This window comes from Benincasa hispida, chromosome 2 (assembly GCF_009727055.1).
Source record: "Benincasa hispida cultivar B227 chromosome 2, ASM972705v1, whole genome shotgun sequence".
In the NCBI taxonomy this organism is placed as follows: Eukaryota; Viridiplantae; Streptophyta; class Magnoliopsida; order Cucurbitales; family Cucurbitaceae; genus Benincasa; species Benincasa hispida.
In genome coordinates this window covers 54,770,536-54,784,459 of record NC_052350.1, presented here as the reverse complement: position 1 = coordinate 54,784,459, position 13,924 = coordinate 54,770,536, and the positions used below count along the sequence as shown (strand labels likewise).

At 36.1% G+C, this 13,924-nt stretch overlaps 1 protein-coding gene across 1 annotated transcript; it reads left to right on the top strand.

Annotated features, from left to right (window-relative positions):
* The first annotated feature begins 1,763 nt into the window (after nucleotides 1–1,763).
* On the top strand, nucleotides 1,764–2,441 carry LOC120072161. The gene is made up of 3 exons (XM_039024570.1): nucleotides 1,764–1,871; nucleotides 1,981–2,071; nucleotides 2,146–2,441. Exons 1-3 carry the CDS (start codon nucleotides 1,764–1,766, stop codon nucleotides 2,439–2,441), a joined length of 495 nt encoding a protein of 164 aa, XP_038880498.1.
* The last annotated feature ends 11,483 nt before the right edge of the window (nucleotides 2,442–13,924 follow it).

Genomic DNA, 13,924 nt, shown 5'->3' with positions numbered 1-13,924 from the left:
TTAAGGTAAGGAAGTTAACTCAAATCTAAACAAGTTTGTAGAAGAAAGTTTCTTGAAAAGAGCTCTAGATTTTAAGTTATGAATTTTTGAAGTTATAACAGGGAATTGGTGCATAAGCAGACAGCTGCTTGTGAAGAACAAGCAAACAGTTCATCGTGGAGAATTATAGCGAGATTTGGGCATGAGAATCTCGCTTATAAAGGAAATCTCACTGATTTTGTAAGAAGGATCTCGCTTTAGGGGGAAATCTCGCTAGGAATTGGGCTGAGTATCGCTAAGATAAAAATTTGATAGGAAAAGCTTGACCTCACTCTAGAGGATCTCTCTAGCATCGCTCAGGGGGATCTCGCTAGCATCGCTCAGGGGGATCTCGCTGACCTCGCTCAGGGGGATCTTGCCAGTAAAGTTGTCTGTGTTGATGAAAGTTCTTTTAATAAATAAATTAATTGAGGTATTTTACTAAGAATTCTAAGTAGTTTAATCGAGAATTATATCTTTTTAGGCCAAGAAGAGTTAGGGGAAGTGTACAAACCATTAAGAGCCTGACGAGTGGTGAGTGACTAAGTAAACTTAAGATTTCCAATACTCATGCATATGTGATCAAATAAAGCACAGTGACATTAATGAAGAAATTATACTTCCTCAAGCAACAAATGGCGGGAGAATAACTTAATGCATATTTCCGGCTTGTATGTGTGTAACACATGCCAAGGTATGTCATGTAACCATTACAAAAGCTATGTTCTGATTTTGATATATGCTTCCTAGAAGAAGGCTATGGGAGAATGTGTTCTTGTGTAAATGAGTGGCAATGGAACAGTTCTTAAGTAAATACTAGGCAATGGAACTTAATTTGGTGTTACAAAATACACATTTGATACCGAAGGACATTTGAGAAGGTATCTAACCAATTTGATACCGAAGGACATTTGAGAAGGTACCTAGCCAATTTAATACTGAAGGACATTTGAGAAGGCATCTGGCCAATTTGATACCGTAGGACATTTGAGAAGGTATCTTAGTAGCTCGATACTTATGAACGGATTTGAGAAGGTATCTGAGCAGAAGTACCTAAGATATAATGGTACTTAGTATGGCCTCACGCACGTAGGCAGTTATGAATGAGAGACCGAAGTATGGGTCTCTTGGTCGGTAATAAACGTTTGGGAGATGGAGCATTTAGGGTCGTTCTCAAATAGGGAATAATAATGTTTAATGATGTCTGAGAATGGCTTAAAGCTACATTTAGAGACAATTGCTTGAGTTTACTCATTTGTATATTTACATGTTTATAGTATTGCTATGCTTGTTGCTTTACGATTCTAAAGTCACTCACTGGGCTTTTAGCTCACCAAGTTTCCGTGTTCTCCTTTTCCAGGTAGCAGTCAGATTCCTCAGGGTTGATCCTGCTGTTGCTTGCCACCTAAAGACTCGGCTTAATAAGAGGACTTAGATGTTATATCATAGTTGTATGCATGTGCTTATATTATATTTTGTTGTCCTTTTAAGAAGGCATACCATATTCACACATTATTAATATTTAGCAGGTTGACATTTAGATTAGAGAGCTTTGGTGGTAGGTACTGATACCGGGGCTAGCAACTACCGCGGTCATATCCTCTTTTAGATTATGAGGGTAATCTAGAAGGGGGTGTGACAAATTGGTATTAGAGAATAAGGTTTTGGGAATGAGAGGGAAGTTTATGCATAAGCCTAAGTCCCTAAGTGTGAGTCCCTAACATGTGTACATTGTATTATGTGAAATGCCGAGGCAAAGTGGTAGACAGAGTAAGCAGACAGGTGGCAGGAATACTGACCCTACCATTAGAGGCCCAGTTGTTAGAAAGAATGCACTGGGTAGGAAAAAGAAGGTGAATGATCTAGTGGGTTAGGAAACAATGTCCGAGGGAGAGTCTAGTACTCCCCAAGCAAGGGCAAATTTGTAGATAGAAGATGCAGTGTTTGACAGAATAATGCAAGGTAGCAGCTAGTGTGGGCTCAGTACGAGCAAACTCAGAGAAGAAATATGGTCTTGAGAGGTTTAAAGCCCTAGGGGCTGTGCCATTTGAAGGTACAACAGATCCGGCTGAAGCTGAGTTATGGCTGGATGTAGTTGAAAATGTTTTAATGTTATGGGTTGTCTAGAGGACAGTAAAGTAGGGCTAGCTGCCTTTCTACTACAGAAAGAACCAGAGAAGTGGTGGAAAGTGATATCCGCCAAACGAGCCAGCACAGATGCGATGTTATGGTCTGAGTTCAAGAAGGCCTTTGAAGATAAGTATTACCCCAGCTCGTTCTGGGATGAAAAAAGGGATGAGTTCCTCAGATTAACACAGGGAAGGATGTCGGTGACAGAATATGAGCAGAAATTTATAGAGTTATCACAGTATGCTCTGCCGATTATTGCTGAGGAAGGAGATAGATACAGGAAATTTGAATAAGGTTTGAGGAAAGAAATTAGAACTCCGGTGACGTCTACAACTAATTGGCTAGATTTTAACTAGTTAGTTAAAACAACAATACGAGTCGAGCGGAGTTTGGCAGATGTTGAGCAGTTGCCAAGAGGCAGTGAGGCCGTAGTAGGGCCTAGAGATGGAGGATTCCGATCTCCAATTGCAACCCAGACTAGTGGAAGCCATTTCAGGGGAACCAGTTGGCAGGGATCCAAAAAAGGAAAACAAGACCCTCGGCCAATGCANCAGAGATGCCACGAACTGGTGAGTCGGTAGCCAACACAGACAGGAGATCGACATGCCTTAGTTGTGGCAAGAGGCATTTTGGGACATGCTATAGTGGTAGAGGTACATGTTTCCAATGCAGACAAACAGGGCATTTCAAGAGAGACTGTCCCCAGATGAACAGGAACGTTCCAATAGCACAACAGCCGACCTCTCAGATAGTTAACCAACCAAATAGTGCTAAAAATTGGGGCGAAGGGTCGAGTGGTGCCAAGCAGAAGAATGTCATAGGTCGACCCCAACATTAGGGACGGGTGTATGCCGTGACACACCAGAAGGCAGTAGAGTCTCCAGATGTTGTGACCGATAATGTTATGTTTGTGGACAGTCTGCTTATGTTTTATTTGATCTTGGTGCCACACATTCATTTATATCTAGCATGTATACACCTAGTATAGATATGTTGGTTGAACCTATGCCTGAAGAGTTATTTTTCTCTACCCCTTTGGGAGATGTGATAATAGTAGATAGATGCTATAATCATTGTGAGGTACTGATCAATGGTCAGAACTTCTATGCTGATTTACTTCCTTTAGAATTGTTAGAGTTTGATGCTATCCTGGGGATATATTTTCTAAGTAAGTATCCTGCTTCAGTAGACTGTTACAAGAAGGAGGTGGTGCTCAAAAAATCAAATGGCCAGGATACAATGCTGACAGGAAGCAAGTGATTAGTCGGGGGGAATTTGATATCAACAGTGAAAGCTCAGAATCTATTGAGCAAGGGATGTAAAGCCTATCTGGCTCATGTGATGGTTGCTCAAGGGAAAGAGCTGAACCAGAAAATGTCCCAGTGGTAAATGAATTTCGGGATGTATTTCCTGAAGAACTATCGGGATTACCACCCGACATGGAGGTGGAGTTTACTATTGACTTAGTTCCAGGAACAATTCCTATATCGCAGACACCATATAGAATGGCGCCGACTGAGTTGAAAGAATTAAAGGTTAAGCTGCAAGAGTTAATTGACAAGGGATACATTCGACCTAGTGTATCGCCTTGGGGAGCTCCAGTATTGTTTTTGAATAAGAAAGACGGTACACTTAGATTGTGTATTGACTATAGGCAGCTGAATAAGGTAACGATTAAGAACAAATATCCGTTACCACGCATTGATGATTTGTTTGATCAGCTAAGAGGAGCCATAGTGTTTTCAAACATAGACCTGGGATCGGGTTATCATCAACTGAAAGTGAGAGAAGCTGATATTCCTAAAATCGCATTTAGAACAAGATATGGACATTATGAATTCCTGATAATGCCATTCGGATTGACAAATGCCCCTGCGGTATTCATGGATCACATGAACAAGATATTTCATCCCTTCTTGGACTAGTTCGTTATAGTATTCATTGATGATATACTAGTGTATTCTGGTAGTAGGGAGGATTATATTACCCACCTAAGGATAGTATTGCAGACGTTGCAAGATAGGCAGTTGTATGCTAAATTCAATAAATGCGATTTTTGGTTAGATCAGGTAGTATTTCTTGGGCATATTATTTCAACAGAGGGCATTAGTGTAGATACCCAGAAGACAAAAGCAATAGTTAATTGGGAATGACCTACGACTGTTTCAGAAATACGCAGTTTCCTATGTTTGGCAGGTTATTATTGGAGGTTTGTGGAGGGTTTCTTTAAGATAGCCCTTCCATTGATGAGCCTGACCAAGAAAGGCGTGAGGTTTGAATGGTCGGTTGAGTGTGAACATAGTTTCCAGGAGCTGAAACAGAGACTAGTATCAACACCAATGCTTACCTTGTCTATTCGAGGTAAGGAATTTGAGATTTATTGTGATGCATCTCGACAAGGATTGAGATGTGTATTGATGCAGGATGGGAAGGTGATTGCATATGCCTCTCGTCAACTTAAGAAACACAAGGGCATTTATCCCACGCATGATCTGGAGTTGGTAGTAGTTATTTTGGCTCTGAAGTTGTGGAGACATTACCTATTTGGAGAGCGCTGTAGGATATTTACAGATCACAAAAGCTTAAAATATATCTTTGATAAAAAATAGTTGAATTTAAGACAACGAAGATGAATTGAATTGATTAAAGATTACGACTGTTCCATCGAGTACCACCCTGGTAAGGCTAATGTTGTAGCAGATGCACTAAATAGGAAATCCTCGAGACCCAAGGCCATTATTGGTTCAATAAGAGAAATACTATTGCAGGAGTTCAGGAATTCCAAAACCGCCTTATCAGTGGAACAGTCAGGAGGAATGATAGCTACTTTTCAGATAAGGCCAACCTTAGTAGAAAACCTTAAGCAGGATCAGTTGGAAGACCCTAATTTTTAGAAGATTGCTGATGATGTAAGTAAGGGCATCAGGGTTGACTTTCAACTGGGAACAAATAGTATACTGGAAAAGGAGGGGAGAATATTTGTGCCTAACGAACTACAACTTAAACAAGCCATTTTAGAGGAAGTATATAGTTCTGCTTATGCCATGCATCCTGGTAGCACCAAGATGTATAGAACTTTGAAGAAATCTTATTGGTGGCCTAGGATGAAGAGAGACATAGCAGAATATGTGGACCGATGTATAGTCTGTCAATAAGTAAAACCTGAGAGAGAAAGACCAGCAGGATTACTCAGTCCACTTCCAGTGCCCGAGTGGAAGTGGGAGCATGTGACAATGGACTTTCTATTTAGATTGCCTAAGACACCCGCAGGATTTGATGGCATTTGGGTAATAGTCGATAGACTAACCAAGACGACCAAGTTTATACTAGTAAAAGTTACTTTTACACTGGACCGTCTAGTTAAGATTTATGTGGATAATATAATCAGTCAATACGGAGCTCCAGTGTCGATAGTGTCAGACCGAGACTCGAGGTATACTTCAAAATTTTGGCCTAGTTTACAAAAGGCTATGGGAACTAAATTGCATTTCAGTACGGCTTTTCATCTGCAAACAGATGGATAGTCGGAAAGAACTATACAAACACTGGAAGATATGTTAAGAGCTTGTGTATTACAATTTAAAGGAAGTTGGGATACACACCTACCGTTGATTGAATTTGCCTACAACAAACAATGTACGACCAACCTTGCAGGACCTCAGTATGCTAGAATGAAGTCGGATAACGACAATTATTGGGTCCAGAATTAGTTCAACAAACAACAGAGAATGTGAAACTTATCAGGGATAATCTTAAGGCGGTTCGCGATAGACAGAAAAGCTACACTGATAGGCAAAGAAGAGAATTAAAATTTGAAGTCGGAGAATGGGTATTTCTCCGGCTATTCCCATGGAAAGGAATTCTCCGGTTTGGGAGAAAAGGGAAGTTAAGTCCACGATACATCGACCGTATTGAATTGTGGAACGGGTTGGTCCAGCAGCTTATAGGCTGCAGTTGCCGATGGAGCTAGCTCGTATTCACGACATATTTCATGTGTCAAGGCTAAGGAAATACATGCCTGATCCCATGCACATACTAGTAACACAACTAGTACAACACAAAGAAGATTTATCTTATGAGGAGAAGGCCATCGAGATCTTAGACAAGAAAGACCAGGTATTCAGAAATAAGATGATTCCTTTGGTGAAGGTACTATGGCATAATCATGGAGTTGAAGAAGCTACTTGGGAACCTTAAGAACAAATGAGAAAGAGATATCCTCAACTTTTCTAATGACATATTAGGTAAATTTCGAGAACGAAATTTCTTTTAAGGAGGGGATGATTGTAAACCCCGAACTCTAGGATCCTAGATAAGCATATTTAGCCAAAGGAATGTTATATTATATATTTTGTTTCTTATTTTTATTAAAGTACTAATTCATGGTTATTCATAGGAATTATGATGGAAGGGAAGGAAAAACATATTAGGTGGGGGTGACGTGCCAGTTAATCCTTGAACTTGGGAGGCAATGGGAGGTGTTTTCGGAAGAAGAACTTTAAAAGCTTCGTTTCGACAGTTGACATGAAAATTCTAGTGAATTTGGTGCCATTCGAAAGCTGAGAGAATCTAGGTTGTGAAATTGGCTTGCAGAGGAAGATTTCAGGAGGAGAAGAACAAAGAGTGAAGAAAACCAAGAGAAGGCAGAATCTCGGGTTTAAGCAGGGTCGAGGTGAATTTTGGAAGTTTCAAGCCAAACTATAAGGAATTATAGGCTGAAAGTTTAAGGTAAGGAAGTTAACTCAAATCTAAACAAGTTTGTAGAAGGAAGTTTCTTAAAAAGAGCTCTGGATTTTGAGTTATGAATTTTTGAAGTTATAACAGGGAATTCGTGCATAAGCAGACAGCTGCTTGTGAAGAATAAGCAAGCAGTTCATCGTGGAGAATTATAGTGAGATTTGGGCATGAGGATCTCGCTTATAAAGAAAATCTCGCTGATTTTGTAAGAAGGATCTCGCTATAGGGGGAATTCTCGCTAGGAATTGGGTCGAGTATCGCTGGTAAGGTGAGTATCGCTAAGATTAAAATTTGATAGGAAAAGCTTGATCTCGCTCTAGAGGATCTCGCTAGCATCGCTTAGAGGGATCTCGCTAGCATCGCTCAAGGGGATCTCGCCAGTAAAGCTGTTTATGTTGATGAAAGTTCTTTTAATAAATGAATTAATTGAGGTATTTTACTAAGAATTCTAAGTAGTTTAATTAGGAATTATATCTTTTCAGGCCAAGAAGAGTTAGGGGAAGCGTACAAACCATTAAGAGCCTGACGAGCGGTGAGTGACTAAGTAAACTTAAGGTTTCCAATACTCATGCATATATGATCAAATAAAGCACAGTGACATTAATGATAAAATTATACTTCCTCAAGCAACAAATGGCAGAAGAATAACTTAATGCATGTTTCCGGCTTGTATATGTGTAACACAGGCCAAGGTATGTAATGTAACCATTACAAAAGCTGTGTTCTGATTTTGATATATGCTTCCTAGAGGAAGGCTATGGGAGAATGAGTTCTTGTGTAAATGAGTGGCAATGGAACAGTTCTTGTGTAAATACTAGGCAATGGAACTTAATTTGATGTTACAAAATATATATTTGATACCGAAGGACATTTGAGAAGGTATCTAATCAATTTGGTACCAAAAGACATTTGAGAAGGTACCTAGTCAATTTGATACCGAAGGACATTTGAGAAGGCATCTGACCAATTTGATACTGAAGGACGTTTGAGAAGGTATCTTAGTAGCTCGATACTGAAGGACAAATTTGAGAAGGTATCTGAGCAAAAGTATCTAGGATATGATGGTACTTAGTGTGGCCACATGCACGTAGGCAGTTATGAATGAGAGACCAAAGTATGGGTCTCTTAGCCGGTAATATGCGTTTGGGAGCTAGAGCGTTTAGGCTCGTTCTCAACTAGGGAATAATAATTTTTAATGATGTCTGAGAATGGCTTAAAGCTACATTTAGAGACAATTGCTTGAGTTTACTCGTTTGTATATTTACATGTTTATAGTATTGCTATGCTTGTTGCTTTACGATTATGAAAACTTCTTTCCATATTACTCTAGAAATGCATTTCACCAGTTTAGAACAACATTCCTATCTAACTAATCAAACCCCATAAAAATTTATTAAACTTCAAATATTACACTCGCTTTAAACTCATGTTAATAGCAGTTTTAAAGTGGCTATGGGTCAAATTACATAAGAGTTTCGTTTCTTATTGAAACTTAATGGGTCAAATTACAGGGAGTTTGAATATAAGTGCTTAATTGTGCTGCAACAACCATCATAAACTAGGGCCCTACAAGCCTGGAGTAGATGATCAAGGAGATGGAAAGTGTTGGACTTATTGCATTTCTAGTTGTGAAAAAGGAGGCTTTTGCAAACAAGTTGGGAGTGGCCATGTTTGTCATTGCTATTGCTGATTTCATGTCATTATTTCTTTTTTAACCTCTATTTTCATGTATGCAGTGTTATGCATTGCTCTTCAATAATAATGATTTTAATAATAAAAATCATTAATATAATATGAAAGAAGGACTCAATCTCATCTCTGCTAGTATGAATTGAATTTAAAGAAAGTGAAAGAAATTGCACCTAAAAAAGAAAATTGAGGAATGTCTTACCTCTTTTAAAATTTAATATTCTTCAAAAGGAATACAATAAACAAGCAACCTATAATTATTGAAATACGATTCAATCAATTTTTTTTCTTTGTTCAAATAATAACATTAGATATACGACGTTGGGTAAATGAATTGAAATAAATATGTGTAAGATGGTATGAAAATATAGGAAGAAAGGGAAAATCAATACTGTTCGAATGCCTTGAATCATATATCTAGCACTTCAAATGATCAAGTATGGGAATCTCACTTTTGGCCCTTGAGTTTAGAGGAGTATGTTATATGAACTCTTTAACCTTAGAGACCCCTCTTGATCTGTAATCTAAATTTTTCTCTCTCCCTTTCCCCATGAGTTTAAAGGAATGCATTATATAAGCTTTCTATTCTTTTCTCAACAATGTTTTATTATATAGTAGAATAAGAGGGAGGAGAGAAAAAACGAGGAACATGATGGAAATGGGGTAGCTTGTGGATGCAGGGGAAAAAATAGAAAAAGATGAAGCCTTAGGGTTTCTTCTTTCCTTTTCATTTATTTTGTTTTTTCTTTTATAACCTCATAAACCGATTCTTTTAAATCTTTATTTTTCTCCAATTCAAAATATCGCAACTGAATCTTTAATTCAAAAACAATGTAGATTTAGATTAAATAAATCTTTAGAAAAATATAAAAGATAAAATTTGGGTCTTTCAAACTTATCTCAACAATCTAAAAGAAAAAACATTAAATTTTCAATATTATAAACTTAACACTTGTGTAGAAGTCCCTTATTGAAAAACTTGAAATTTTCGTAGTCTTAGCTTTACCTACCTAAAAAATCATCTCAATCACAAACATTAGCTAACTTACCTAAAAAATGTGCAGGGTTTACGTGAATTCAGTAATGTAAGAATATGGTAGTGATGTTCCCTTATTTAGGTGGAAATTTGATGGCGTTATGTAGGATATGTTAACAACTTATGTAATTTTTTTCTCCACATAAAAAAAATAAAATCTTGATTTATATTTACTATATTTAAATATTGACCTGAAATTTTAATGAAACATCGTTAATTTTCTTTGTTTTCTAATATGTCTATTCCTTGAAATTTCTTTCAAACCCATGATTTTTTTTAAGAAGATGAAACTTTTAAGAGAGAAAATCTAAATTTTAGTCCCAACTTATATATATATAATATATGATCATGAACAAAAGAAACTACTTTCTATGTACATATATATTAAAAATAATCAATCAATTTTTGCTTGGACGATTATATATCCTTGAAATCGAAATCGAAGGAAGCTAAATGTTCAAACATGCAACTTTGGATCAAGAATTGCAAAGAGGATGGTGATGAATCTTCGTCATCAACACAGAGGAAATATTATCATTCCAAAATTCAAAGGCCAAAATTTGTTTGTATAATCTTATGACTAGACTTTATATGACCTCCCAAAATTTTAATGTATCACATCATAAATCTTAGTAAATGGCTAAAATACTCTTATTTATTATGTTTTAGAAAGGATCAAATTGAAATTTTTAAAAATTACATAAAAATTATTAAATAAAATATAATAACTTGTTGTCCTGGATGGTTCATATCAGGGCTTCCCTTTCAATCATTACTTTGGCTACTTGTCCATCCTTTCTAATTAGTTATGGCCTTCTAAATTTACATCATTATTGGCAACCTTTTAAAACTATTGTTGGCTTTTGCTATACAAATCAACAAGCAAAGAAAAACTATTCCCACGATGATTGTATTCCCAACCACAGTAGCCCTATACACAAAGGAATACTCCAAAAACACAAACACAAAATGCAGCTCAAGTTCCTCAATAGAGAATTTCATCAAGCAATACATTGCAAAAATGATGCAATTTTTTGAAAGCACTGTAGCATCTTAACCAAGAAAAGTAGGTTGGGAGAATTTAAAAAAATGACATTGATAGAGAAGTGAAGTACATAGTTAACAAGCAAGATAACACAAAAGTTGCAAAATCCTAGAAGTTTCACAATTTCTTACATGATTGGAAGAACAAATATTGGATGCGCCTTATGTGATTTAAGTCCAACCATTGACCTAATACCATTTTTAGTCTTTAACAAGCTAGGGATAAGTAAAGTAGGTCTCACTATAGTAACTCTACCACTGACAGAAGCCAACTGAAAAAAAAGGAGGATGCATTTGTAAAAGTAGATAAATATTTCTTCCCTATAGACTTTATCATTATCGAGCTTCACCGAAATATTTCATTTGGAACTTGGTCAGAAAACTTACATCATTCCCAATGAGTAGGATATCATCCACATACAACACCAAGGAAGCTACTAAACCGTTAATGATCCTTCTATAGACACAAGGTTCATCAACATTTTGATTAAAGCCATAGGTTTTGACCACAACGTCAAACATCATGTTCCAAGATCTAGATGTTTGTTTCAATCTATGGATGGACCGATTAAGCTTGCAAAATTTTTGCTCTTGACCTTAATACATATAAGTTACTTTCTTTTTAACCAAATCCTTTCTTCATTCTGTTTTTTAAAATAAACACTTTACTTCTAGAGAAGGAGATAGAATAATTTTTGCTCAATCAAACAAGAAATAGAAATTAAATTTCTTTTCATATTAGGAGCTACATATACTCACCTAATAACATATATGGTTTCTTGTCCAAAAGTAACTTAAGCCTGCCTATGGCAACAACTGAAATGGCCTCATCGGTACTAACTTGAAGAGTCATCTCCCTAACTTCCAATTCTCTCCAAGAATTAAATCCCTGATAGGAAGAACATATGTGATTAATAGCCTCTAAACCAACTATGTAGTCAGAATCATTATTCTCTACTAAGAACTACTCTAGGACAAGTAAATCATATTTACTATCATTGGATCTCTTCCTATTCTAGACAATAGTGGGATCAGCTTGAAAACCCTTATTATGAACTCCAAGTTTTTCCTCTAAGATCAAACCTCTTTGATAAACTTCGATAGAGTTAGCAACTTTTGCCTCCTCTATTTGTCCCTTTACATTCAATATGGACCGAAGTTCAAATAGGGAGCTGAAATTACTTGTTTCATCTATATCAACCCCATCTTGCTTGAATTGTAAGGACACTTGCTCAAACAACTCTTGCATTGATTGCATAGTCTAAAGTGCAGTGACCATGGTCTCAAATCCTTTAGCCAAGGCATCAGATATGCTCGCCAAAATGCGAACTCAAGTCTCAAGATTGACTTTCGTCCACCTTTTTTATGCATCACAAACATTTCGTGTTGCATCAAGGGTTGGAACTAGAGGTCATTCCTTAGTGAAGACCAAGTTAAGGTCGTTAACCATGAACATAGTTTTAATCGATTCTTTCCAAATTGTGTAGTTGAATTCGGTTAATATTTCAGTATTAAGAAGATTTATTGAAGCGCTAGTCATTTTTGCTGATACAAAACAAATTACTTATTTTAGACACTTATGCAAAAATTCATTTTAATCCAATCAATTAGCAAAAACTAATAATGAACCCGACATTATTCAATTTTCCAATGATGCTTCAATGATTTAGGACAAAAGCCACCGAAAGCTGGTCAATCACCCCTTCCTTGAATTGAGACACTTCTCAATCAATTATTCCATCAGAATAATTCTTATTCCTATAATGATTAGTCACCATTGATTTGGTCAAGAAATCATTAACTTGCTTAACAATTTATTTTAAGTGTGACTAATCATTTTAGACCTAGATTTTTATCCCAATGAGCCAACAGAAGGGAAAAACCGATTGGGACAAAAAATAGAATGACCCTATCCAGAAACTATTTCTGAAGTTTTCCCCGAATATTGATCTAATGCACAAACCATCCGAAGGGAGACGCTCTCAGTGTGCCTCAAGGTCGTGCAAGAAGGTCTCATGATGCAAACCAATGAAGGAGATCGTAGGACATGTTGACACATATCCTTCTCCCACTAACTATAAACACTCTCTCCATTCACTTTGATATTGACCCATGCAAACACCATCTGAAGGAGGACGTTTCCAGGGCGCCTTGAGGCCAAATATGAGTCTCACGATATGAACTTTTAGGGAGAACATGAGTGGAAAAAAAATTGACATATCGTATATTATTTTTCCTCCCACTGAGTATTTTACAAAAATGGGTTTATTAACTTAGTAAAAACCGGCTAATTAATTTTAGCTAAGTCTTTATTAATTTTCTTAATATAACGCTTATATTAAATATTTCAACAATATGTGACTTCATTTGTTAAAATTTTTCACAAAGTCAATCACTTATTGCATGCTTATAAACTATATTCCCAATTCACCTTCGAGGTCGATTGCCAAGTAAAGGTGTTCCATTTCCGTCAGCTTAAATACCTCAGCCTAGATAGAACTTTTCTTAGATAAAGGTCCCTTATGGGCAATTGTTTTATAAATTTAATCTCTTATTGAAATTCATTTTAATCCAATTAAAAAGAATTAAAAGATTAATCTATTTCTAATCTCATTAGAAACGTATTTAACATAAGTCTAGGTGAATTAATTTCAAACCATTAAAATTAAATTGGACTTATGTTTGCATGAAACTCTTTATTATAAATTTTAAATTCTAATTTCATTATACTTATAACCATTATAAACTAATGAAAAATAAATTCTATAATTGCATTCAAAGACATTTACTAAATATAACATTTATATTTATCTAAGTAATGTCATGCTCAATGCAAATTTTATTTTAATTGAAAAATATAACACTTATATCTAACAGTTATTAAGCACACATATCCATCATCTCATCATACATTATAACCATTATAACCTAGTATGATGCATGAATATGCTTAATGTACCATATTAAGATGCATGAGCATGCTAATTTAATCATGTATCCCAAAAATATAACACTTACATTTTGACATGATACATGAACATGTTTATCTTAAGGTGAGACTTTGAATTTAAATGGCATACTTTATACACCATTCTTGTTTTGCCTTTGTTTTTTCAGGTTCTTTTCATAGAAACTTTTTGTCACAAAAGACACAAACATACAAATTCGATTTACAGTAAAAATAATATGCATAAACATTGGGTTTTAAATTGATCATCAATTAAAACTTTAAATCTAAATGCCCAAAGCCTAAACAGTCAATCCGCAAAC

Coding starts and splice junctions, on each gene's coding strand:
- LOC120072161 (XM_039024570.1), top strand. CDS start 1,764: ATGCCGAGGCAAAGTGGTAGACAGAGTAAGCAGACAGGTGGCAGGAAT. Junction 1,872..1,980: donor CACTGGGTAGGAAAAAGAAG/GTGAATGATCTA, acceptor GAATAATGCAAG/GTAGCAGCTAGTGTGGGCTC. Junction 2,072..2,145: donor AGGGGCTGTGCCATTTGAAG/GTACAACAGATC, acceptor TGGGTTGTCTAG/AGGACAGTAAAGTAGGGCTA.